This window comes from Bufo bufo, chromosome 1 (assembly GCF_905171765.1).
Source record: "Bufo bufo chromosome 1, aBufBuf1.1, whole genome shotgun sequence".
NCBI classification, from domain to species: Eukaryota; Metazoa; Chordata; class Amphibia; order Anura; family Bufonidae; genus Bufo; species Bufo bufo.
The window spans coordinates 760,221,009-760,246,828 of record NC_053389.1 but is presented as its reverse complement, the minus strand read 5'-3'; the positions used below and the strand labels follow the sequence as shown (position 1 = coordinate 760,246,828).

The 25,820-nt window shown below is 48.8% G+C and overlaps 1 protein-coding gene across 2 annotated transcripts in view; it reads left to right on the top strand.

Moving 5' to 3' along the window:
- The window catches only part of CKAP2L (cytoskeleton associated protein 2 like), a 37,093-nt gene extending 12,239 nt beyond the window's left edge, over positions 1 to 24,854 (top strand). For both annotated transcript variants that reach the window (XM_040414609.1, XM_040414608.1), the window contains 5 exons: positions 2,256 to 2,463; positions 12,165 to 12,320; positions 20,611 to 20,674; positions 20,760 to 20,931; positions 24,233 to 24,854. In XM_040414609.1, the coding sequence (XP_040270543.1) occupies positions 2,256 to 2,463; positions 12,165 to 12,320; positions 20,611 to 20,674; positions 20,760 to 20,931; positions 24,233 to 24,515 (883 nt within the window). In that variant the 3' untranslated portion in view covers positions 24,516 to 24,854. The remainder of the gene's footprint in view (positions 1 to 2,255; positions 2,464 to 12,164; positions 12,321 to 20,610; positions 20,675 to 20,759; positions 20,932 to 24,232) is intronic.
- Positions 24,855 to 25,820: the final 966 nt, after the last annotated feature.

Sequence of the window (25,820 nt, the reverse complement as noted above, 5' to 3'; positions counted from 1 at the left end):
TCTCCTTGTGGCTGCCCCATACAGTATAACGTCTCCTTGTGGCCGTCCCATACAGTATAACGTCTCCTTGTGGCTGCCCCCATACAGTATAACGTCTCCTTGTGGCTGCCCCCATACAGTGTAACGTCTCCTTGTGGCTGCCCCATACAGTATAACGTCTCCTTGTGGCCGTCCCATACAGTATAACGTCTCCTTGTGGCCGTCCCATAAAGTATAACGTCTCCTTGTGGCTGCCCCCATACAGTATAACGTCTCCTTGTGGCTGCCCCATACAGTATAACGTCTCCTTGTGGCTGCCCCCATACAGTATAACGTCTCCTTGTGGCCGTCCCATACAGTATAACGTCTCCTTGTGGCCATCCCATAAAGTATAACGTCTCCTTGTGGCTGCCCCATACAGTATAACGTCTCCTTGTGGCTGCCCCCATACAGTATAACGTCTCCTTGTGGCCGTCCCATACAGTATAACGTCTCCTTGTGGCCGTCCCATACAGTATAACGTCTCCTTGTGGCCGCCCTTATACAGTATAACGTCTCCTTGTGGCTGCCCCCCATACAGTATAACGTCTCCTTGTGGCTGCCCCCCATACAGTATAACGTCTCCTTGTGGCTGCCCCCATACAGTGTAACGTCTCCTTGTGGCCGCCCCCATACAGTATAGCGTCTCCTTGTGGCCGCCCCCATACAGTATAGCGTCTCCTTGTGGCCGCCCCCATACAGTATAGCGTCTCCTTGTGGCCGCCCCCATACAGTATAGCGTCTCCTTGTGGCCGCCCCCATACAGTATAACGTCTTCTTGTGGCTGCCCCCATACAGTATAACGTCTCCTTGTGGCTGCCCCATACAGTATAACATCTCCTTGTGGCCCCCATACAGTATAAAGTCCCCTTGTGGCTGCCCCATACAGTATAACGTCTCCTTGTAGCTGCCCCCCATACAGTATAACGTCTCCTTGTGGCTGCCCCCATACAGTATAACGTCTCCTTGTAGCTGCCCCATACAGTATAACGTCTCCTTGTAGCTGCCCCCCATACAGTATAACGTCTCCTTGTGGCTGCCCCCCATACAGTATAACCTCTCCTTGTGGCTGCCCCCCATACAGTATAACATCTCCTTGTGGCTGCCCCATACAGTATAATGTCTCCTTGTGGCTGCCCCCATACAGTATAACGTCTCTTTGTGGCTGCCCCCATACAGTGTAACGTCTCCTTGGAATGTTATAGTTCTGTTTTTGGGCCTTTTGGTTGGTCAGTGGTCAGAAAATACATGTGTGTGTATTTTATTGTTAAAATTAGTATCGGTAATTGGTATCGGTGAGTACTTAAAAAAAAGTATCGGTACTCGTACTCAGTCTTAAAAAAATGGTATCGGGACATCCCTACAAGCAGCGTATAATGTGATGGAAAAATGAATCCAGCCAGCCAAGGAGGTAATATGGAGAATCACAATACATTAGTAAGTGCCGTGTATTAACTTTCCCTACATGATAAATGGTATTTGCTGAAGTCAAACAACCCTTTTAGGGTCCATTCACACGTCCGTAACGTGTTTTGCGGATCCAGAAAACACGGACACGGCAATGTGTGTTCCGCATTTTTCGGACAAGAATAGGACATGTTCTATTTTCTTCGGGAACGGAAATGCGGAACGAAATTGCAGACGTGTGAATGGGGCCTTAGTTGAATTTCCATCCTTACTTGACATGAAGAGGGATAGGTCTTCCATGTTCACATGTGTGCATTGATGCTGATGAGGATTTGACATAAGGGTTGAGGCCACACCATATGCCGCCAAAACCCTGCCCACGGTGACCAATGGCCACATGATTTTACTGCAAAATCCTGCATACATCGGCTGCTGTGGGTGCCCCTTGCAGTCAGCCGCAGTCAACCAAATGCTGGCATAAATCGGACGGTTGAGGTCTCACAGGGCCATACCTTGTCACTTTGTGTTGTCATTGTGACAAGAAGATGGTGAGAGAGTGAAGAGATACGGCCAAGCGGATGTTAGGTGGGATCCTTGTGTAAGTTTATGTAAGTACGCAGCATTCAAGCCTTCCATTACATTAGGCTCCCTTTCTATTCGTCAGATAAATCCATAGGGCTCCATTGACCCGATGTAGTGTCCACTTGGCCGCTGTTGTGAATGGATCTTTTGTGTAATATCTTCTCCTGGATATTCCCCAGATAATTTGGGGGCGATTTGTCCTCTGTAAGTACGGTTGCATTGTCACAGTTTTCTTTTCCACTTCTAAGAAAGAAGCTAGAAGAGTGGCTGAGCTCTAAAAGGAAGACTTACAAGAGGCCGCCCATGATCCTGCCACCAAAGAGGCCACCCACTGCGAAAAAACAAAACCCTTGTAACCGCTCTTTGTGGGAGGGCATCGAGGACGAGGAGGAGCTGCTGTCCCTGTCCAACAAAATCCGCCAGACACTGAGCGAGTGCCTAGAACTCATCGAGAAGGTAAAGGCTCTCCGCCATGACAAATAGTTCCTCGACATAAAATGAAAAACCGTAATTGGACTTAGCGGTAATTTTGTTTCCTTGAATCCACCATGACAGCTACCATGGAGAGATGACCCTTGACCTCTATAGGGGCAGGAGCACAGAGAGTTTAAAAGGCCACCACCCACTCTCACCCTCAGTGTTTACAGATTACCAAGTGGGTGCAGCCTAATGAATATTATAATAGCATATTCAACCACCAGCCTCACCAGTTTTTTTTTAGAAAGAATATTACTTCATACTCTCTGATAAAGTTTACATAGGGAGGGAATATCTGAGCCGTCATGGTGGATTCAAGGAAACAAAATTACTGGTAAGTCTAATTACGGTTTTCCTTATCATCTACCATGGAGAACTACCAGATTACTAGGTAGAGGGGGGGAATGCTGCCTGCAGAATCTTGCGACCGAACGTCAGGTCTGCACTGGCTGAAACATCCAGACAATAGTGTTTTATGAAGGTATTTATATTTGACCAAGTGGCCGCTTTGCATATGGTGTCCAGTGAAACACCGGCCTTCTCTGCCCAGGAAGATGCCATAGCCCTAGTGGAATGGGCTCTAATGTTGGCTGGGCTATTCAGGCCCTCCCTGGAGTAGCAGCATGCGATGGTAGACTTAATCCATCTACCGATGGAGGCCTTTGACACTTTTTTTCCCTTTGTTCTGACCGGCGAACTGGACTAAGAGGTTATTATCTCCTAAATTCTTTAGTAGTGGCCAAGTATAACACGATGGTGTCTCGTACATCAAGGAGATGGAATTGAGATTCTATCGGCTGAAGGACATCTACGGGAAAGTATGGTAAAATAATTTCTTGATCCCTGTGGAAATTTGATACGACCTTGGGGAGAAAACCAGGATCTAATTTTAGAACTATCCTATCTGGAAAGACTGAGAGGTAAGGTTCTTTACATGAGAGGGCCTGGATCTCGCCTAGGCGTCTGGCTGATGTTATGGCGATCAGAAAAGCCGCTTTGTATGATAGATGTTTTAATGAGATGTCTGACAGAGGAGTGAACGGGGGTTTTGTTAGTCCTCTTAATACCAGATTTAAGTCCCATTGTGGCACTTTATTCGTAAGGGATGGTCTTATTCTGGAAGCCGCTCTCATAAATCCTTTAATCCACCTGTGGTTTGATAGGTCGGAATCATAGAATGCTGCTAGGGCCGATATTTGCACCTTTAAAGTGTTAGGTTTAAGCCCCATGTCTAGGCCCTTTTGGAGAAAATCTAGAATTTTCTGGATGCAGGGTGGTGATCTGTTAGGGCAGTTATCCCCTAGCCAGGAACAGTACCTCTTCCATATTTTCATATAAATGGCCGTGGTTACTTTTTTACGGCTCAATTTTAGGGTAGTGATGACTTTCCCTGAGAGACCTTTACTTTTCAGCATCTCGCCCTCAGGATCCAAGCTGACAGACGGAACAGGCTGGGGTTCTGATGATTGATTGGGCCCTGTGACAGCAGGTTCGGATGGTATGGGATTTCCCAAGGTTCCTCTAAGGCTAGGTCTTTCAGGATGGAGAACCAGCTTCTTTTTGGCCAGAAAAGGGACCACCAGTATTACTGTTGTTGGATCCCTTTCGATTTTTTTGAAGTACCCTGGGGATTATGGACCAGGGAGGAAAAGCGTATGCCAGGTTCCATGTCCACCTGGTTGAGAACGCATCGATTGCCCACGGTCGGTCTCTGGGATTCAGGGAGCAGAAGCGTTTGACCTTTGTGTTTTCTTTTGACACGAACAAATCTATCTGCGGAGTTCCCCACCTTTTGCAAATTTTTAGGAAGGCATCCTGGCACAGGGACCACTCTCCCTGATCTATAGTTTTTCTGCTCAGGTAGTCCGCTTCTAGGTTTTCTGAGCCCTTTAAGTGGGCCGCCGTTATTGATAGGACATGTTCTTCTGCCCACTGGAAGATTAGTTCTGCCAACCGGATTAAACCTTGGGACTTTGTGCCCCCCTGGTGTTTTAAGTAGGCTACTGTTGTCGTATTGTCCGAAAAATTGGATTTTTTGTACTCACCGTAAAATCCTTTTCTCGTAGTAGGCATTGGGGGACACAGCACCATGGGTATATGTCCAACTACCACTAGGAGGCGACACTAGACATAAAAAGTGTTGGCTCCTCCCCGTTGGGCTATACCCTCTCCACAGACACTAGGCAGCTCAGTTTGTACCAAAAGCAGTAGGAGAGAGAAGAAAAGCAAGGAACCAACAACTCCCGTACCGGGAAAGATCAAGAGACCAGCCCGGAGAAGCGGAAGTAAAACAACATAGGGAGGGATCTGTGTCCCCCAATGCCTACTACGAGAAAAGGATTTTACGGTGAGTACAAAAAATCCAATTTTCTCGTGCATGGCATTGGGGGACACAGCACCATGGGACGTCCCAAAGCAGTCCCCGAGGGTGGGAAGAACAACCATGCCACCTGTGGGCATACAGGTGCGGGAGAACCATGTGACCCAACAGGAGAAAAGCACGGAATAGGCAGGAAGCCTCATAACAAGGGAGAAACTCCAAGGAGGCCACAGTGACGACTGCCAGCACCCCAGGACAAATGCCTGGGAGAAGGTCCCAAATGCAAGAAGAAGGCAAAGGAACACCCAGCTCAGCCGAAGGTCAAAGAATAGTGGCTAGCAATCAGCATACATTGTCCCGGGGAGGGCAAATACAGCGGCTTGATTGTACCACTAAAACAACAGACGCCCATATGCATAAGGAATGGTGAAGTCGCTATAAAAGAAGCGGGAGTGACTACACGAAATGTAGAAACCAGCTGCGACCGACATACAGAAGGCTCCCAGGGGGAGAGAGTACCAGATGGGCGAGGACAATAGCAAGGTCCCAAAGGACTGCCCTCTGATAGATAGTACAACTAAGCATAGAAATAAGGGAACACCCGGACCCAGAAGGAACTACGGAACCCTGTCCTATGTCAGAGCAATCAGCAGAAAATTCACCTACCAGGCAGGTGTGTGACGCTCAGTGGTTCTGTCCCTAACTCATCAGGGAGGACGTCCAGCGAGGATGTCCAGCGAGGATATGTCGCTGACCCCAGGAGGATTCCGTGTGGCGGAGGACATCAAGTGATGGCCGAAAACTGCTGCAGCGGCTGGTGCTCAGCAAGCTACGTACACCAGAAGTAGAAATAGACCGACAAGGAGGAGGTTGGGCTGGCCCACCCCTGCCAGATATGGCTACCATATGTGTGCTGAACCAGGATGCCGAAAAGGGAAGTAACCAACATCCGCAGCACAGATTAGAGCCCGGGGAAGGAAGCACCCAGTAATACAGAAACCGTATGGGCCACAGATTGCACCATAGGACCCAGCACATGGGTACTAAAAATACACGCCGAAAACCGAGGTAAGGTGGCTGCATGTTGCACACTAAGGAGGGTGGAAACAAAGCCACAGCATCCAGGAATGCGACCGCATTTGGAGGGTACAGGTCCTCAACCTGTAAGGTAGAAATGAGGCTGTGTAGTGTAGAGATACGACCAGACCGGTGCAATGGGTACAGCATCTGGAGATGGCCGAGGTACTAGGTCTAAGATTAGAGCGATGGGTCCACATGGAGCACCCTAGGACCAGAGAAGAAGTGCAACGGCTGCCACGTTAGCTATGGCACCTATATTTCGCTCGGGAAGGGAAAAATAGGGCCACATGGTACCACAAGGAACGACAGGTGCACACCACAACAAGGTAAGTGCAATGGCAACTGAAGAATGCCCTCTATTTCACCTAAAAAGAGGGAAATAGGGCCGCATGGCACACCATAGAGCCCGACAGGCGTAATGACTGCAGCATCAGAGACGGTGCAGGAACTCACCTAAGAAGGGAGGAAGATGGCTGTTTGGTGCACTCTAGATGAGGTTGCAGTGGCAACGGCACTACAAAGTGGCCTCAATATCTCGTCCAGTAAGGCAGAAATAGTGCCGCAAGGTACACCATAAGGCCAGACAGAAGCAACGGCAACAGCTCCTGGAGATAGAGAGGTTAAATAAAAATGAAGGGCACAAGGTGGCAGCCTGGTGCTCACTAGAACCAAACAGAGCAATTGCAAAGCAATTGAGAGTGGCCTCTATATCTCGCCGGAAAGGGAGAAATAGTGCCGCACGGAACAATAGAGTCTGCCAGGGATACTGGATACAGCATCAGGAGATGGTGTAGGGACTCTGCCCAGGAAGGGAGCAAGGTGGCTGGAAACAGACAGGTGCAATTGCTACGGCAATTGAAGGCGGCCTGTATATCTCGCCCGGTAGGGGGAAATAGTGCCGCATGGAACACCTAACCAGTCAGCAGGAGCTCTACCTATGAAAGTAATAAGGCAGCTGGAAACAGACAGATGTAATCGCCACGGCATAGAAGCCGGCCTGTATTCTCTGGTACAGGCATTACAAAAGAACCTTTAGAGGCCGAGAAGGGGAGCCAACCCTACAAGTGGCGTTTGCCTGAATTATCAGCTTGCCTAGAACATAGCCCCTGGATAGGGGCCAGGAAGGTCTGTCGTGCACAGCCTACGAGGGCGTACATACCAGAGACACCGCGTAGGTGTCCCAGTTGCTAAGCACGGTGACGGCTGCCTTACCTGTGCGGTAATTACCTGTGCAGGCAGGAGGGCGCCATCAGAAAGTCCACCAGAGGGGCACCAAACCTGGTAGGGTAGGTACCACCATGCACGTTTGACTTGACCACGCAGAGGGATTCTGCACGGTGGAAGACCGCCTGATGCTCTGTTCCGAGGAAATCGGTGCAGAGGTGTCCCCAGAGGCAACTGACAGAGAAGGCTTCGTCACCAGGCTCCGGTCTGGCCTGGGGGACCCGAGGATGCCGGGGAGGGGTGGAAGCTAGTTGAGACCACCCAAGGGTGGTCCATGGGCTACTCCTTGCGGGACCCTGTATCTTAGCGTGCGCGTGGCTCAGGGGGGAAGGAGACCGCAATTTGTAGGTAGCGCTCCAGCGAATCCGCCAGGGACTGAAGGATCGCCATGGAGAGAGCCCATTCGCGTGGGAGGGGGGGCCCTACCACGTGGAAACCTCCGTAGACAACGGACGCATGAAAATCGTGGCGATCCGATACGGAGGCTGGGAGAGGAGGCCCCATAGAGCAGCAGGGCTGACCTATCTAACCCCGGAAACAACATTTCCCAAGAGGTGCTGCAGCAGCTATATAGTAGGCAGGAAACCACATTCAGGTGGCTGGGCTGCAGGAAAATGCAGCAATAGAGAGGGGAGAGAGGAAAGGGGCCTGTGGAGCAATTCAGCCAGAGGCTGCCTACCGGACCCCAGGAGTTGTGCAGCGCACCGAGCGCAGAAGATGGCGACCGGAGATAGCAGGAGCCGGCGACCGGAGAAAGAAGGAGCCGACAGCCGGAGAAAGAACCGCCCCTCAGAGAGAGAGCAGAGAACCTGGGGCCGGCTTGGCAGGCAGAAGAGGCCCCTCCCAGGCTCCCCCCACGGAGGGGAGGAGACGGAGAAAAGCCCGGGAAGAGAGAAAGTGGGCGGGGAGTTGCGGCCTAGTAGGCCCGAAAAGCCGGGGACTAAAGTAATGGAGCGCGGCCGGGAGCGAACGACCGCGATAGTGCCCCAGAATTGCCGCGACGAACGGGGGCCAGGTGGGGGAGAGAGCTGAGGAAGAGACCCCCAGGGAGAGAAAAAACGGAAGGCCAGGGGCTTCAGGGGCCAGGATATTGCCTGAATTAGCAGCAGCAGAGGCAAGGCAGCTTATCAGAGGCAAGGCATTGTCCCACAGCAATAAAAGCTGTATCATGTATCCGGGTAGGGAACATGAGGGGGGAACGCGTCCAGGCCCGGGAAGGAGGATGGGATCCCTAATCTAACATACTCACCCTCAGACGTCTTCAGGCGCAGCAGTAACCACCCCCTCGGCGGACTCAACACGGGAACCGTGGGACTGCCGGAATTCCACTGCGGAAGCAGATTTGGGGACTGGGTGGCTGCCAGGTACCTGAGTACGCGCCCGCAGGGGGGCAACTAAAGTGGAACACGATGGAGCCACCCCTGCCGCAGGCCGAAACCTGCAGAGAAAGAAAAAATGATTAAAGAAAAAATAAAATAAAAAAGGTAGCAGGATGACCTGCACAAAAAAGCAGGTCAGGTCTGCCTCCTATGGACACTAAAACAAAACTGAGCTGCCTAGTGTCTGTGGAGAGGGTATAGCCCAACGGGGAGGAGCCAACACTTTTTATGTCTAGTGTCGCCTCCTAGTGGTAGTTGGACATATACCCATGGTGCTGTGTGCCCCAATGCCATGCACGAGAAATACTTTTAGGTGTTTCTTTAGAAGTTGGCCCTGGGCTACTTTTAAGGTTTCCCACACTGCACGCAGTTCTCTGTAATTTGAAGATTTCATACTTGCTGCGTCTGACCATTTGCCTTGCCAGTTCGAGGAGTCTACTTTGGCACCCAACCCCTGACTGCTTGCGTCTGTTATGATTTGGACCTCTGGGGTTGTTTCCCAGGCTACATGTTTTAACAAGTTTTTCCTTACCTTCCACCAGTTTAGATCGAATTTTACGTGGTGTGGGATTAATATTCTCCTGTCCAGTGAGGACTGTTTTCTGTCCCAGTTCCTTAAGATCCAAGCCTGCATTGTTCTGGAGTGGGCTTGGGCCCAAGCCACCGTAGTGATACAGGATGTCATGGATCCCAGAATGCTCATGGCTTCTCTTATCGAGCACTTTTTCTGAGCCTGAAATTTCTGTACTCTCTCCCTGAAATCCACCAGCCTTTCTATGGGGAGGGATGATGACTGGGTCACAGAGTCCAGAAGTACTCCTAGACATTTTATTTGGGTATTTGGAAGTAAACATGATTTTTTTTATGTTTATTATCCAGCCCAGTTTGGACATTTCTTGTGTGTTTTTGTTGATGAGTCTCCTATTATGAGAAAGTCGTCTAGGTAGGGAATTTTTTTTACTTCTTTTAGTCTGAGAAAAGCGGTCATTTCTACTACAATTTTCGTAAATACCCTGGGGGCGGAGGAGATGCCGAAGGGTAAAGCTGTAAACTGAAAGTGATTTATTATGCCTTTTTCGTCTTGCAGGGCGAATCTTAAGTAGGCCTGAGACTGTTGATGTATGGGGACGTGATAATACGCGTCTTTTAGGTCTATGGACGTCATGTATGAACCTTTTTTGATTAGTGGAATGATGGAGGAAATGGACTCCATTTTGAATTTCCGGTATAATATGTGTTGATTTAACCCTTTTAGATTTATTATAGTACGGAAGGATCCGTCTGGTTTTTGGACCGGGAATAAACTTGAGTAAAAACCCCTCCCTCTTTCGGGGTTGGGGACCTCCATTATTACGCCTGCTGATTTTAAGTCTAGGACTCCTTGCCAGATTTTTTGCAATGTTTTGGGGTTGTGTGAGGTTAGTTGAAACCTTCTTGGGGGGATTGAGGAAAGTTCTATACGATATCCGTTTTGGATTAAGTTTATGACCCAAGGATTCTGGGTTACTTCCTGCCAGGGTAACAGAAAATTCCTCAATCTGCCCCCTACTTTGGCGTCATTGTTTTTCGGTTTGTTTATTCTGTGGATTGAGGAGAAACCCTCTGCCCCTGCCCCCTTTGGGATAACTTCACCAGCCCGTTTTACCTTTGCCTCTATATGATTTTGACTGAGAGGGAAAGGGACAAAAGGGTTTTTTTTTTTTCTCTTCAGGAAAACCCTTTTTTGTGTCTGTTGCCTTTTCCAGTATTGTGTCCAACACAGGACCAAACACATATTCGCCGGAGAAGGCAATAGAGCAAAGTTTTGCTTTAGATGTTCTGTCTCCTCCCCAGGATTTAACCCATAAGGCGCGGCGTTAGATAGAGCTGCATCCTTGGCAGCAAAACGTATGGATTCTGCGGAAGCGTCTGCTAAAAAGCCAGTGGCAGACCTCAGTAAGGGAATTGAACCTAAGATTTCCTCCCTAGGGGTTTTATTTTTTGTGGTTTTCGAGCTCATTTAGCCAGATATACATGGTTCTGGCGACCGATGTGGCAGCGATGTTGGTCTTGATACCATACATAGAAGCCTCCCAACATTTGCGTAGCAGGGCATCTGCTTTCCTTTCCATAGGATCGGACAATTGAGAAGAGTCCTCGAATGGCAAGCAAGTCTTTTTTACCACCTTAGCAACTTGTACGTCGATCTTAGGCGTGTCATTAAATATTTTTGTTTCTGTTGGGTCAAACAATAATCTTTGCTTAAATTCCCTGGAGACTCCTAGTCTCTTCTCAGGATCACTCCATTCATCTAAGATCATGTCTCTAATGTTCTCATTCAGAGGGAAAATTTTTGATCTTTTTGTTCTGAGCCCACCGAACATTTCATCCTGAACCGATTTAGGTTTCTGGACGTCCTCTATGCCCATAGTAGACCGTACAGCTGTCAATAGGTCTTCAATTTCCGCAGATGAGAAGAAATATTTTCTATCATCCTCAATAATTTCCCCTTCTGACAGACTTTCATCACCCTCAATTGGTCTAGGTTTCGGAAGGGCCCAAATCCATGTCCTCTGGATCAGAGGAGGATGGAATTGAAATTTTTTGCTTTTTTGGCAGAGGTGCGGAAACAGGTTTAAGAGAGGCTAGCGAGGATTTGATTTCATTTTGTATCATCGATTTAACCTCCGTTAGGATGGACGGCTGTTCCTCTTTCATTAGGGCATAAATAGTTTTTTAGCATAACCTTCTTGCAGCCTTTTAGCACAAGTGGCACATCTTGTGTTTCTGGCTTTAATCTTTGCCTTTGCTTCCTATAAAAGAGGAGCAGCTATACATTAGCCCACATATAAAGGAAGGATACATTTGTTTCATGACCCCCACAGGGTAACTCACAGTTGGAGTGGCCGAGGGGGGTTCCGCCTGATCCATGGTGCTTGCTGGGGTGTCCGGAGTAGACATGTTTGTCCAAGCAGGGAGGACTCACAGTGGAGGCTGTGTGATTTGAAAGTGCCGCTCTTTAAGCCGAGTGGCGTCTGACGTGATCACAGCGTGCCCGGCCTCATGCATTCCACTGCGTCTAACTCCGCCCCCACCGGAAGTATCCGAGCGCGCGGCCAGCGGCAATGGTAAGGCCGGCGTGCAGCGCTGGATCTACAGTCAGCTTCCTCGTCTGGAAGGGAAGGAAGACCCCGGTTTTTTTGTGGAGGGAAAGCAGGCCCCCAAGCTGAGGACGTGTTCCTTCCCGTTGCTCCTCCTCTGCCCAGCATTGGAATACACTGCAGGAGGGCAGAGGGAGTTCAGGATAAAGTCTTCATCCAGGTACTAACAATACCTCCTTCCGGAGGTGCTCTGTGTAGGTGCCTCCATAGGGGCAGGAAAACACTGAGGGTGAGAGTGGGTGGTGGCCTTTTAAACTCTGTGTTCCTGCCCCTATAGAGGTCAAGGGTCATCTCTCCATGGTAGCCGTCATGGTGGATGATAAGGAAAAAAAAAGCTTCTGTGTTATGCTCCGTGCAGGGCCTGACACTGTAGAGATGTAGCCACAGTAGTAACAGGCTACCCAGTATGTGGACGGATGTCTGCTCTTCCATGTCAGCCTTTTCAGTCATTTAATACTTGTACAGTATTTTCTGCAGGTTTGTACAGGAGGCGTTGTGAAGATAACCTCGATTTACTGACGTTTGCTTGTCTCTTAGGGAATTTCGGGAGAGGATATTCATGCCACGTTGGACAACATCCCCGAGGCAAAGAAGTTTGCAAAGTACTGGGTGTGTAAGGCGAGGCTGTTAGAAAGGGATGGCGTCTGTGACGTTATTGACATGTACAAACAAGGGGTCCAGTTTGGAGCTGCGGTAAGTTTTTGGCTGTTATAAGAAGTTACAAATCTTAGAATGCATTATTAAAGGGGTTCTGCAGTTTGTTTAAACTGATAATCTATCCTCTGGATAGATCATCAGCATCTGATCGGCGGGGGTCCAACACCCGGGACCCCCGCCGATCATCCGTTCAAACAAACTGCAGAACCCCTTTTAAAGGGAATATATCACCATCCGTAACCCCATCCACCTGCCAGTAGTAATGCATAGTGTGACAGAGACTGATTTGAAATATTTATTTTAGTCAGCCACGAGCAAGGCCTGTTTCACACTGCCGGCAGGCTGTTCCAGCATTTAGTACCGGGAATTGGCCGGCCAAAAAAACGCTGCACGCAGTGGTATTTGTCAGGCCGTTTGTTGGCATATTTGCCGGATCGCCACCAGACCTCCATTATGGTTAATGGGGCCGGACGGCATTCCGGCAGCGACTTGCAATGCTGGATCCGGCAGGCTGTTCCCAGCCCGAACAGCCTGCCGGATCGGCAGACGCGACTGTGAAACAAGCCTAAAGCAGGCCTTTTCCCCTCCTGTACCTCCTGAACATTCATAATCAGATGTTGCTGGTCTGGTGTATATCAGAGCAGAGGGGCGGCCTCCGCACTGCCTATTTGCATGACAGGACTGCTGAGCTTATGCACATCATTAGGAGGACTCATCAGGACTATGGGGGAATGATTACAGGATCACAACGGGGGTTAGAGGGGAGTTTTACAAAAGTAATGACATCTAGAATCGGGGGTCTCTCAGCTATATCGCTTGAAGTTAAGCTCGCCACGCCCTCTTCCCTCCCCTTAGTATTTGATTGACAGCTTTTTGGAGCTATAACCTTTTTATTTTTCCATCTATATAGCTTTATGAGGGCTTGTTTTTTGCAGGACAAGTTGTGGTTTTTAATGGCGCCATTTTGGGCTACACATTACTTTCTGATTAACTTTTATTAACTCTTTCTGGGAGGGAGAAGGGAAAAACAGCAATACTGCCACTGCGTTTTTACGTTATAAATTTTAAGGCCTTCATTTTTCGGTATAAATAACATCTTTATTCTACGGGTTAGTACAATTACAGTGATACCAAATACATATAGTTTTTATTTCTATTTTCCTTTTTAGGTTGGGGGTCCAGGGCTACTAAGAGCTCTGCATCCCCGGGGGGGCTGACTTGTGACGCTTATTCCACCGCTCTGCCTCCCACAAGAAGACAAAGTGGACCAGGAGGGCTTGACCTTCCTGCTCCCCCCAGCCATGGGGCCACCTGTTCATGCCCTTCAACCCGGTCCCTGTCACTTGTGCCAGGGACGGAAGAGGTGGCTCTGCTGCTCCATGTCAGAAGGGTGAAGAATACAGATGAAGGCAGGTGAATATGTCTGTCTGTGTTCTGTGTGTCAAGTCCTTCGGATTGGGCGGGTGCCATCCAGGGGCTGGACTCTCTATTAGGGCATGGAGATTCTCCATGAGGGGACCTGTCTGCACGGCACCGCCTAGCCTTCCCCTCCCCAGTAGCTCGCTGAGCCCCGCCCCCGGTCCTCCAGGACCGGGGGCGGGGCTCTTAACCCTTCCTGGCCAGCCTCCGCTTTGAGGCTATCACAGGATTATACTATCTGCGGTGCAATGGGTCTTATTGTTGAGGATTTTAACCCCTTCCTGCCTCTTGCCCACTTGAGGCTGGGCATCCATTTATAAATGAATAAATAAAATAAAAAGTAAAGTGCATCTCGGATAGAGGAGGACCTCTGTGGTTTCCAAATCCACCATCCTGAGTTGTGCAGGACCTTCCCACTCACCCTCCGAGGTTGTGCGGTTGACAAGCACCGCCTGCTTAGTCCAATGGAGGATCTCCGGACCTTCCCAATCCACCCTCCGGGGTCGTTTGGTTGATAAGACACCGCCTACACAGTCCGGTGAGTGAACCTCTGGAAGTTCCCATTCCACCCCTGGGGTAGTTGGTCGATAAATCCCACCAGGGCAGTCCACGGCTGCCATGGACATGACTCTGAGAGTCAAGACTGCTCACAAGCGGGCCAGAGCAGGACGTATTTCCTCCTCTGTCACTCCTGCACCCCCAACCTTCCCCCCCCCCCGAGGGTCACGCTCAGACGCACCCTTCCTCCCTGGAGAGGTTCTGTCCGAGGAAGGAGGGGGGGGGGGGGGGGGATCACTGATTCGGACTCTGTCATCACCTGGCGCAATCTTCCAAGTTTGCATTCACTGTAGGCAGCAGTATTTGTCGTATGCATTACCCCCTTCCTTAGGCGGAGTATTTGCACTATTACTGGATACAGTACTTGCCTTAGACATTACCTTTTTCCATAGGTGGACTAACGGCACTAGCACTGGCTTCAGCGCCGGCGGTAGGCGTTCCTCCTTCTGTAAGTGGTGGAATTGCATTTCCACGGGTACAATACTTACCGTATGCATTAGCCTCTTCTATTGGTGGTGTTATGGCAGTGTTTCCCGTATGCATTACCCCTCTCTAGGTGGAGTAATTGCACTCTCACCGGGTACAGGACTCGCGATATGCATTACCCCTTTCCGTAATTGGCATAATTTCTCTGCCATTGGATTCAGTTCCTGCCGTATGCAGCACTCCTTTCCTTAGGTGGGGTGCTTACACTTCCTCGGGATACAGTTCTTGCCGTATGCGTTTTTCCCGCTTTGGGGCGAAATTGTTGCACTACCACTGAGGCAGTGCTCGACATAGGCATTGTCAAACTCCATTGATAGGATACTTCCAGTACCGTTGGATACGGTTCTGACAGTTGTGCTACCCCCTTCCTTAAGCGGAGTATTGCACTACCACTGGAGGTTATTTCTTTAGTCACATCGACATCTCCATGCTTACTGTTTTGTTAGTGATCGCTAACGGGTGGATAACTAAGCATCTTGAGATGCTGCACCTCCACTGTGCCAGGGCTCTAGATGCCTTAGCTTCCTTTGGTGCCCTGGACTCTTTATCTGGTAACTATGGATGCCTCCAGTGGATACCGTGGCTTTTTCCCCGTTGTGGCCTTTTTTCTTGCCTGTGCTGGTTTGGGGCATGAATATGTCACCCTCTGTCCTCTCGGGGAGTTACCCGGCAACACTTCAGTATCCTAGAGACCCACATCTCATTTGGTCATGGTATTTGTCCTCAACAATGTGGAGGGCGTACGCCATTGCACATAATATGGTGATTCCGCTCCAGCGAGTCGAGGGTCACACTGACTCTGTATTCTCTAGTCCCACTCCTCCTTATCTGGGAAAGTGGTTATGCTGACACTCTGGTTTTAGTTTTTACAGTGTGTTCTCCTCCGCATGTGCACCTTTTACGCTGGCGCTAAGGGTCGTAGCTGTTGCAGTGGGGCGTCCCCCCTCAGGTAGGGGTTCTTCCCTGACGCTAGCTTGGCAGTTGCTCATGTTCGGCGCCCTTGTCTGGTGGGGTGTTTTAGGTTAGGTCTACTTAACTGGGGCAGTAGGGTTCCATGACTTATATTGCAAGTCCTCAGACCTTCCCCTCAGCATTGACGGGACATGCGGTGACTACAATGATACGAGGGGTTCCTCCTCCACATACTAGGGTTCCTCCTCCACAGCTCCTTCGTTTGGTGGCGGATTCTTCTAGCGCCGCATTCGGTGGCCTCTGCCGTGTTGCCCCCTCCTCAGCTGGAATATGATGCTAGCAATAGACTTGTGGTTCCCCTTGCAGGGGTTCCTTAGGCGGAGTATGGCACTGCCACTACATCCTGTGGCTTCTGTATAGGGCCAGCCCCAGATGGGGAATGAGCTTTGCCCTGACTTCTTCTCTCCTTCCATCTTTCACGGGGTATTGGTTCCGGTCCCGGCTGGTCCTCCTCCTACAGGGGAATCCTTCCCTTTGATCCTGGGTGTCCTACATGTATCTACAATTATCTCTCTTACGACATGAGTAATGTCTGTCTTTTCAGTCCGATGGTGGTCATACTTTTTCACTACCCATTCCGTGGGTAGACTACGAGACTCGCCACGCCAGGCGGAGCGGGGGTCCTGTCATGCCCTTCCACCACTTATGGACGTTTCGTTCCTGGAACAGAACACCTTTTCTATTTCTTCTTCCTCCTCGAGACGATTATTGCTTGTCTCTCCCTTCTATCTACCTGACCAGTAGCCATGCGTGGCAATGCTCTGGACTCCCCTCATCATTTTATTTATTTATTTATTTATTTATTTATTTATTTTTCCTGTTTGACCAGTGTTCTCTGGTACGGGTGGGGCGTTGGACGTCGTCATCGCACTCCATCCAGCAGGGGTATTTCTCTTACCTTGGTCTGGTCGAAATTTTCGTCGAGCGGCTTTGCCTCGCTGTCAAGATATGGTCGCTGACGGAGCTCCTCACTGTCGGCGGTTCTCGCACCGGCCTTACTCTACCTATCTCACATGTATTGGTTTCTTGCCCTGCGGTGGGGCGTGTCTGATTCAGCCGTTTTTCTCTGTGGGTTATCAACCTGCTTTTCAGTCTCCCCGCAAGCCTCTTCGGCTCTGGGGGCATCGGTCTGCCAATCGACAGCTTCCGTGGAGCGTCCCTCTTTTGCAGAGGTGTATCCTGTGACCTGGGATTTTGGTTCTGCTTCCAGGGTTAGGGCCAGGTACCCGGTTTCGTCCAGACGACCGATGGGTCGTTTGGTGGTGTTTTAGTGATGAACATGACCCCTCTCTGCAAATCTTCCCCCCCCCCCCCCCCCCTTTTTATTTCTGGTAGGTGGCTTTCCTGGGCGCGGGCTTTTCCACCCACCGAATTTGGGAGTGCCTTTCTCGTACGTACGTTTTTCTTGTCAGGTACTCGCATAAGGCAGTGCTCTGCCCATTACCTTCTTTTTTGCTGAAGGTAGTCGCCGCCTTCCACGTCGACAGGACCTTGTTTTCCCTTCTTTTTCCTTCTCCCTCGCACTCGAGAGGGTGAGCTCTCCATCAGAATGAATTCGAGCTCGGAGATTTGCTTGTCCATGACTAGCTCTTTCCACCGTGCGGATTCTTACCTGGTCATTCCTGGAGGTCCTTGGAAAGGCTCGATGGTCTCCAAGGGGTGTTTCCAGGTGGATTCGTTGGCGGTTGCTTAGGCATTCCGCTCCCGGGGCAAGACACCGCCCAGCGGAGTTCGGAACATCTGACCAGCGGTCGGCTCTTCGTGCCATACATGTTTCACCCTGCATCAGCTTCGCGGTTGTATATGGCTGCGCCTGGATATTCCTGGCGTACGTTCACCAAGTTTTTTGCTAGGTGCTTCCTAGGCATCGCCAGTGCTGCTTCGGGACGCAGGGTCTCGCAGGCAGCAGTGCATTAAGCATTCTCGAGAGTGCTATTTCCATGGGTGTGGATTTTTTTCCCTCCCCGTGGACCCCCTTTAGGACCTCAATAATACCAGCGAGAAAACGAGATTTTTTTGAAACTCACCTGTAAAATCTTTCTCGCGTGGTTCATTGGGGGACACAGCACCCACCCAGTATTTATTATTGTTGAGGGTGATGTCTGGTTGCCGGTCGGGTGTTTAGCGGGTTCGCTTCCGCCGGCGTTGGTTGCATTCTCTTTTGCTTGACACATGTTTTCTACTGCTCCTACTGCTTGAGCAGAAACTTACATGCTCTCTCTAGGCTGGAGGGGGTATAGCCTGCGGGGGAGGAGCTAAGTCTTTTTTCAGCCTAGTGTCGCCTCCTAGTGGCAGCAGCAAGCTATACCCACGGTCCTGTGTCCCCCAATTAACCACGCGAGAAAGAGATTTTACAGGTGAGTTTCACAAAAATCTCGTTTTTTCATTGGTATCTTTTGGAGTAAATGGCGCTTTTTCATCGCTTGTTATTACATTTTTTCAGTGGCAATTTAAGAATAAATTAGCAATTTTTTTTTATTTTTTTTATTACGCCGTTGACCGTAGGGGATAATTTAAACATATGGGGAAGATTTTTTTTGTTTTCTATTTTTTTTTCATTGAAAATTGTATTTTCAATGGGAAAATAAAAGCGTAATTTTTTTTATTGAATAAATTAGGTTTTTACCACCATGTGACTATAACAGACAGCTTTTTGATTGCTTTTAAAATGCAATGCACTATCTCCAGGGCCGGCTCCAGGTTCATCTGGGCCCTTGGGCGATAAATCCCAGTGGGCCCCCTTTAGGCATTTTTTTACATTTACATGTCCCCCTGTGGCTCCCACACGGTATAGTGGCCCCTATACAGTACAATGACCACTAGTGGCCCTACACACAGTATAATGACCCCCCCCAATGCCCTCCCCCACACTGTATAATGACCCCCAGTGGCCCCACACACAGTATAATGACCCCACAGCGGCCGTCCATTCAGAATAATAACCCCCAGTCGCCCCCCATTCAGAATAATGACCCCCAGTAGCCCCCACACTGGGGGAATACTGTATGGAGGGTCACTGGGGGTCATTATACTGTATGGTGGTCACTGGGGGGGTCATTATATTGAATGGGGGCTCTGGGGGTCATTATACTGAGTGGATCGTCATTGGGGATCTTTATACTAAATGGGGGACACTGGGGGTCATTATACTATGTAAAGGGCCCACAGAGTATAATGACCCCCAGTCGCCCCCTCACTGGGGGTTATACTGTCCGTAGGGGGCACGGGGGGTCATTATATTGAATGGGGGCTCTGGTGGTCATTATACTAAATGGAGGGTCAAGGGGGATCATTATACTAAATGGGGGGCACTGGGGGTCATTATATTGTGTAAGGGGCCCTCACAGTGTAATGACCCCCCAGTGGCCCCCTCACATACCTATCATTGCTGGAGCGCAGGGGAGCCGCCGGTCCTGTCATTCACTAACCGCAGCTCCCTGCGCTCCTTCTCTCCTCAGACACGTTACGTCACCCCTGGGCCGGGCCTGGAGGAGAGAAGGAGATGTGCAGTGATGTAGCTAGAACTGACTGGGCCCCACAGCAAATTTTAGTGCCCCCCCCCCCGTGAGTTCACATCACGTTTTTCCTATCCACGTTTTTGTATCCTGCAGAGTCCAGTAAAAAATATATACATTAACGTATATGTTTTTCTACCATGGAACTGTATGGTGAACAGATGCCACTGTACGGCATCAGTTTCAGGCATCTGTTAATGCATACGTTTTTGGTATACATTAAACGAATGGCACAAATGGGATGTGAACCCAGCCCTAGTGTCAGAATAACCACCAGTACACAGCGGAGGCGGAGAGGGGAGGCCGCCATGTACTGACAGAGCGCTACCTAGTCCTGGTGGTCAGGGGTGAGGACTGTGTTTCCCAAGGATCATTTATCTTTTGGGAAATACAGGGCACAGTATAATACACTAGAATCTATATACTATAAAGATATTAGCCCTATACCCAATGCAGGGTATAAAGGGGCACAGGACTGGGTGGGGGGCACAGTACAGGGTGGGGGGCACAGTCACATGACCCTGTGACGTTAGAAGGTCCTTATGGTGAATGCGGAGGCGCAGCCTGCTGGAAATTACTCAAGGCTGGTCTGGGGCCTACATCAGACCCCAGGCAGCCTTTACACACATCGGCACCCCGCGATCGCATTTGCGGGGTGCCGATAGGAGACAGAGGGAGTCCCGTCCCTCTGTCAGCACTTTACATGCAGCGGGCGCCATTGCCCACTGCATGTAAAGTGTTAAACAGCCCGGATTGGCACTCCTGCCGGTCTGGGCTGTTAGAGCAGGGCTGCGGCTCATATGAGAGAGCCGAGTCCCTGCTGCACGGGGGACCACCTTCATTTGTTTTCAGTGGGAATCCACATTGCCGGATATCGCGGAAGGTGTCTGTGCAAAACTACGGCAGAAGTCTTGGGATTTCTGCAAGTTTTTTGGTGCAGAATCCAAACCAAATTTCGCAGACAAAATACTCTAAGCCGTATGGCCAGACTTAGGGCTGTGTTTCACCATCCAATGTTCAGGTAGTGCGAGCGGCGGTGGATGGTGTTCGTTTGCACCCACCATGGTTACACAGCCTGATGGAAACTGAATGAAGCCAATGCTCCTTCATCCTCTTCTTTTCATTATCGGCAGCACATCCCGGAGTACACAGGGAGACGAACGATGAAAGATGCGCAGCAGCCGACAAACAAGCATTCGCTCACTGATCGGCGGCTCCATTATCCTGGCCAGTTATCAGGAACACTCCTATGAATGCTTCTTTCTGATAATTGGCCTAGTAGGGCTCCTATAGTTTCTTATTGACCTATTTGTCCTCCGCTGTGATTTTGGACGAGCAGCAGTTTTTCTTGTATTAACCCACTGTCTATTTTACAGCCAATAGACGAGCTGAGGGAGGTTGTGTTTGACATCATGAAGAACAAAAGCAAGAAGACGAAAGGTGATTCTTATTCTGATTGACTGTCCTGCAGTGTGAGAGGGGGAAACCTTGACATGATACTCATGGGTTGGATTGTCTTTCTTAGTGGTCACGTTTGGTCCTCTGCCAGCTGAGGAGGTGATGGAGAATGAGAACCACAGGGACATCCCATTAACTCCATTTACTAACCGTACAGAAGAGGTGAAGACACCCTGTACCGGAGCAAGTATATATGACCATGGCTCTGCTGTGAAGCTCCAGATTACATCTTTTTCCAGGTAAGAGCCATTCATCAAACTGTTAACCTCACAAGGGGAGGGGGACGGTTCCTTCCAAATGTTTGAGCCCACTATATCAATCAAATATTGCAAAACTCAGCCAACTATACAACAGAGTTCAAGAGAAGTGACAAGTGTGGGAACTGGTGGTATTCCGATGTGATCGGCAGTATCGCACATGAGATCCATACATATCCATGGACGGTATATTGCTTTATCTCCCATATGTCCTGCTGTGGATGACTGCCCAGAGACTACAGCATTGTTGTGTATTCCCGAAAAACATAGAAACCTATGAGAAGGTTATGTTATGTAAAGGTACAACAGGACCTGAGGTTTCAGAACAGAGCTGTCCGTTATATCTAGCTATCTGCATCATGGACGGGACGATGTAAAAACACATTTGTTACAGTATACCATAATGCAACACTGACTCTATGCAACTGTTCCAATCAAATGACTGGCAAACTACAGAAAATTATTTTCCGTAGACTTTGGTGTATTTTGTCACCCAAGAAACTTCTAGGTCAGGGATCGGCAACCTTCAGCTCTCCAGCTGCTGTGAAACTACAACTCCCAGAATGCCAACATGCTCGGCTGTTTTTGTAACTCCCACAGAAGTGAATGAAGCATTCTGGGAGTTGTAGTTTCTTAACAACTGGAGTGCCGGAGGTGGCTGATCCCTGGTCTAGGTGAACAGTGGCAGGCATGACTACAAGGTAATGTCATCCTCCCACCGGATGCCTCAGAATTCCAGTGGTATAGGCTCAGCTTTCTTTTCTTTTTGGAAAGAGAGCTAATTTACATATAGTTTCCCCAGAGGAGCTTTGCCTGTTCTATAAGACTACTAGGCACTCTCCATAAGGAGATCTAGTACCACCCCTGAATCCTGACCTAGGCCTCTCACCCAGTTAAACCAGTACTCTCTGCTCTGCACTGATGAGAGGGAATCACTCCGAAACAGCTGTCTGCAGATGAGTAGCCTTAAAGGGTCGAGGACTGACTTCTAGAATAGCTGCCTTCTATCTGGTGGGATCAGAGACTCTGCTTTCTTTTTGTTTTGGAACATGAGCTACTGTGCATATCTAGTGAAATAGAGTTCCGCACAGTATATTTTTTACTGCCTGTGTCTGCATGATATGGCGCGGTCTGCTGTGACACTCCATACAGTAAAAAAAAAACTGATAACGGCTCAATGGAAGTCTCCATTCAGTGAATGGACGGCCTTTGGACTCATTTAAAGGGGGTTTCCAAGACGTTTAGCAGGAGCTGTATTTTTTAAATGTCCTCCAGCTCTGGTTACTTTGAAGCCTGTAGTGGTCAAGTGCTGCTCATTATTCACATGACTGCTGCAGCCACTCACTGATCATTTGAATGAGCGCCACGTGACCAGTGATTGACTGCAGAGGTCACATGTGAAGGGCATGTGACAGCTGCCGGAGCGGCGGGACATTTTAAAGATGACTAAGGTTTTTTTTTTTTTACTTTACTTTATTTTACGTAGCGCCCTGTTCTCTGGGAATTTAAAAGAAAATCACTTTAAAACTCAATGTGTACACAGTTAAACGTATACTGCAGGTGCAGTGTGAAAACCCTCCTGGTAATGAAAATCACTAGCTGGTTGGTGGAAGCCCTGCACCAGTGATGGTCAGTTCGCAGTGTTCGCCAGAGGACACAATGCGGGCTGCCATCTTTAGTAAGGTAGACTCACCCGTCTGGCGATGCACAGGTAAGCCCTTGCCTGTGCCCGAAGTCGGTCTGAAATCAAATGCGGTCACCGGGAGCAGGCAGTTCAGAGAACAGCGCGATGAAGGACCCCGGCGGCTGTTCTCGGAACTTCCTGCTCCCGGTGACTGCATTTGATTTCAGACCGACTCCGGGCACAGGCAAGGGCTTACCTGTGCATCGCCGGACGGGTGAGTCTACCTTACTAAAGATGGCAGCCTGACCATCACTGCCCTGCACCCCTGCTAACCATCGGTTCGGGTGTAGTGCTGTTGCCTGAAGTCCGTTCTCGGTACTACACAGGACTGTTAACCTTGTCATGGAAAGTGCTGTGGGAAAAGCTATAACTTGGTAAAGCCTGGAAAACCCATTAAAAACAATAACTTTTTTCATCTTCACATACCCCCTGATGCATGCCTGTTCAAGTGAATACTGTAGAGCCGTCCCATAGAAGTGAATGGGGATGCCATACTTGTAATTACACTGCTCACCACTGCAATTGCTGCGGCGAGCAGGTAAACGGAGCAGAGAAGGTTGCGCTCGTGCGCTCTCTTCAAACAGCTGATCGGCAGGGGTGCCGGGAGTCAGACCCCCACAGATCTGATATTGATGACCTATCCCTGTGATAGCTAACCTCTGGTACTACAACTCCCTAGATACACATGCTTGGCTGTTCTCAGAAATGAAATGAATGAGCATGCTGGGAGTCGTAGTTTAGCTATCACTGACCTATCCTGAGAATAGGTCATCAATAGTAAAAAGCAGTCAACCCCTTTAATATAAACGTATCCTGCCCAATCAGTTTTGATGTACTCGCTGCAGGTTGTGTCAAGCATTGGAGCCTTGCAATACAGGACGCACAAGTATCATTGGTAAGGACAAGGGGCGTGTTTATCACCACATGTACTTACTGCTGATATCAGGCCACATCTCACTGTCCTAAGGCATAACGGGACAGCGGTCACATGACAAACCAGGAAGTAGGATTTAAGCATGGGGGGGATAAGAGAAAACTGCAAATTAGGTCAATTTGGAAAAAAAAATATATATATATCCAATAAGTAATGGGAGCAAGAGTAATAATACCACATCTGTAATACCCAGTCACACTTTGCGCTGTTACAGTGCCCACTGTATAGTTATTATATACACAGCATGTCACAAGGCCTATTCTGGGAGCTGACGCTCACAGACAGAACAGTCAGTGCTTTGGTGCCCCTCACCTCCGTGTTCAGGCTGGCACTGTGTACGACAATGTGCAGTGTCTGTGGTCATTATGTTGGTTGTTGCTGTAGATATGGCACCTGCCAGCCAAGTCGTCATCAATTAAGAATGTATTAACTGTCTGGGGCAGGGGTCCGCAACCTTCGGCACTCCAGCCGCTGTGGAACTACAACTCCCAGCTCTTGCACCATTGCTCTTGTAACTCCCATGTGAATGAAGCATCCTGGGAGTTAGTGTCAGAGCAGCGGGAGTGCCCGAGGCTGCCGATCCCTAATCTAGGGTGTCCAACTTTGAAGATTTATGTCTAGAATTTTTTGTGTACGTTATATTTTTCAAACTCGTATAATTTCAGTAAAAAGAAGAATCCCGGGAGTGGCCAAGAATGGAAGCGACTCACTCCAGTGAGGAGATCAGTCCGGATCCATCACTCGGCATCTCAGTACCCAGAGGTGGTACAGGAACAGGACACTGTGGTGTCCTCTTTGGAGGAGCTCCTGGACAAGGCTGATACAGATGCCTACTTATACATGAAGAATGAGGCACTGCCGGAGGAGGCAGAGCACAATGTCATTGGCTTGATGAAGACAGAGGATCAACAGGACCCCACAGAGGATCAACAGGAAGGACCAGTGTGAAAACAGCAGTGCCCGGTCATGTCAGCCATGTGCATGTCTGTGTTATTCGGGCCGTCTGTTCCCAGGACCTCTGGTGGCTTCCATTAAACAGGAGAACATTAGCGAGAGGCTAGTGCCATCTGCTGGCGATCAGGATCCTGTGCATAATGATACTATACATGAAATACCTACAGTACCTTGTAACACGCGTTTATATTTCATGTAGCAGATACTGCTATACCGCTGTCTGTATGAAAGACGCATTGCTTCATTCTTTTTTTGTAAAATATTGCCTTACTTTGCACATTGCAAATTTTTATATAGGATGTGGAATGCAATCATAGGAATGTATTAGGCCTCTTTCACAGGACCGTTTTTTGTGTTCCGTATACGAAACCATTCATTTGAATGGTTCCACAAAAAAAACAGAATGTACTCCGTATGCATTCTGTTTCCGTATTTCCATTCCGTTAAAAGATAGAACATGTCCTGTTATTGCCCGCAAATCACGTTCCGTGGCTCCATTCAAGTCAATGGGTCCGCAAGAAAAACGGAACACATACGGAAATGCCCAGCCCAATTTTTTATGCGTAATTACTGGTATACTGGTAAAAGCCAAACGGAATAACGGAAACGGAACAACGGATCTGTGAAAAACAGACCGCAAAATACTGAAAAAGCCATATGGTCGTGTGAAAGAGGCCTTAGGAAGAGTTTTCAATCCAGTATTATAAAATAGCCACTTGTAAGATAAATTGCCCAAATTTATTTTGCAATGTATGTGAATATCAAATGCAAATTATTATTTTTTTATTAAATTGTTGTGGAAGTTACAGTGCATTCGGAAAGTCTTCACTTTTTTCACATTTTTGAATTTTAGAAGTACTTAATTATTTATTTAAAAAGTGAAAACTAAAATTTGCCATGGACCTTTAGCTCTGGGGCCCCCTGTTTCTCTTGATCGTCTTTGAGATGTTTCTACACCTTGATTGGTAAATTTAGGTGAATGAACAGGATTTGGAAAGACACAGTCCTGTCTGCATAATGTCTTACAATCCATATCCGAGCAAAAACCAAGCCATGAGGAGGAAAGATCTGCCTGTAGAGCTCAGAGACAGGATGGCATGAAGGAACGGATCTAAGAAGGGGTTAAAAAAAAAAATTCTGCTGCACTGAAAGTTTCCAAGAGCACAGTAGCCTCCATAATACTTATGTTTGGAACAAGCCGGACTCTCCTTAGAACTGGCCACCCCTACAAACTAAGTAAAGCCTCATTCACGCGTCCGTGCTTAAATCCGTGAAAATATGGTCAATGATACCTCCAAG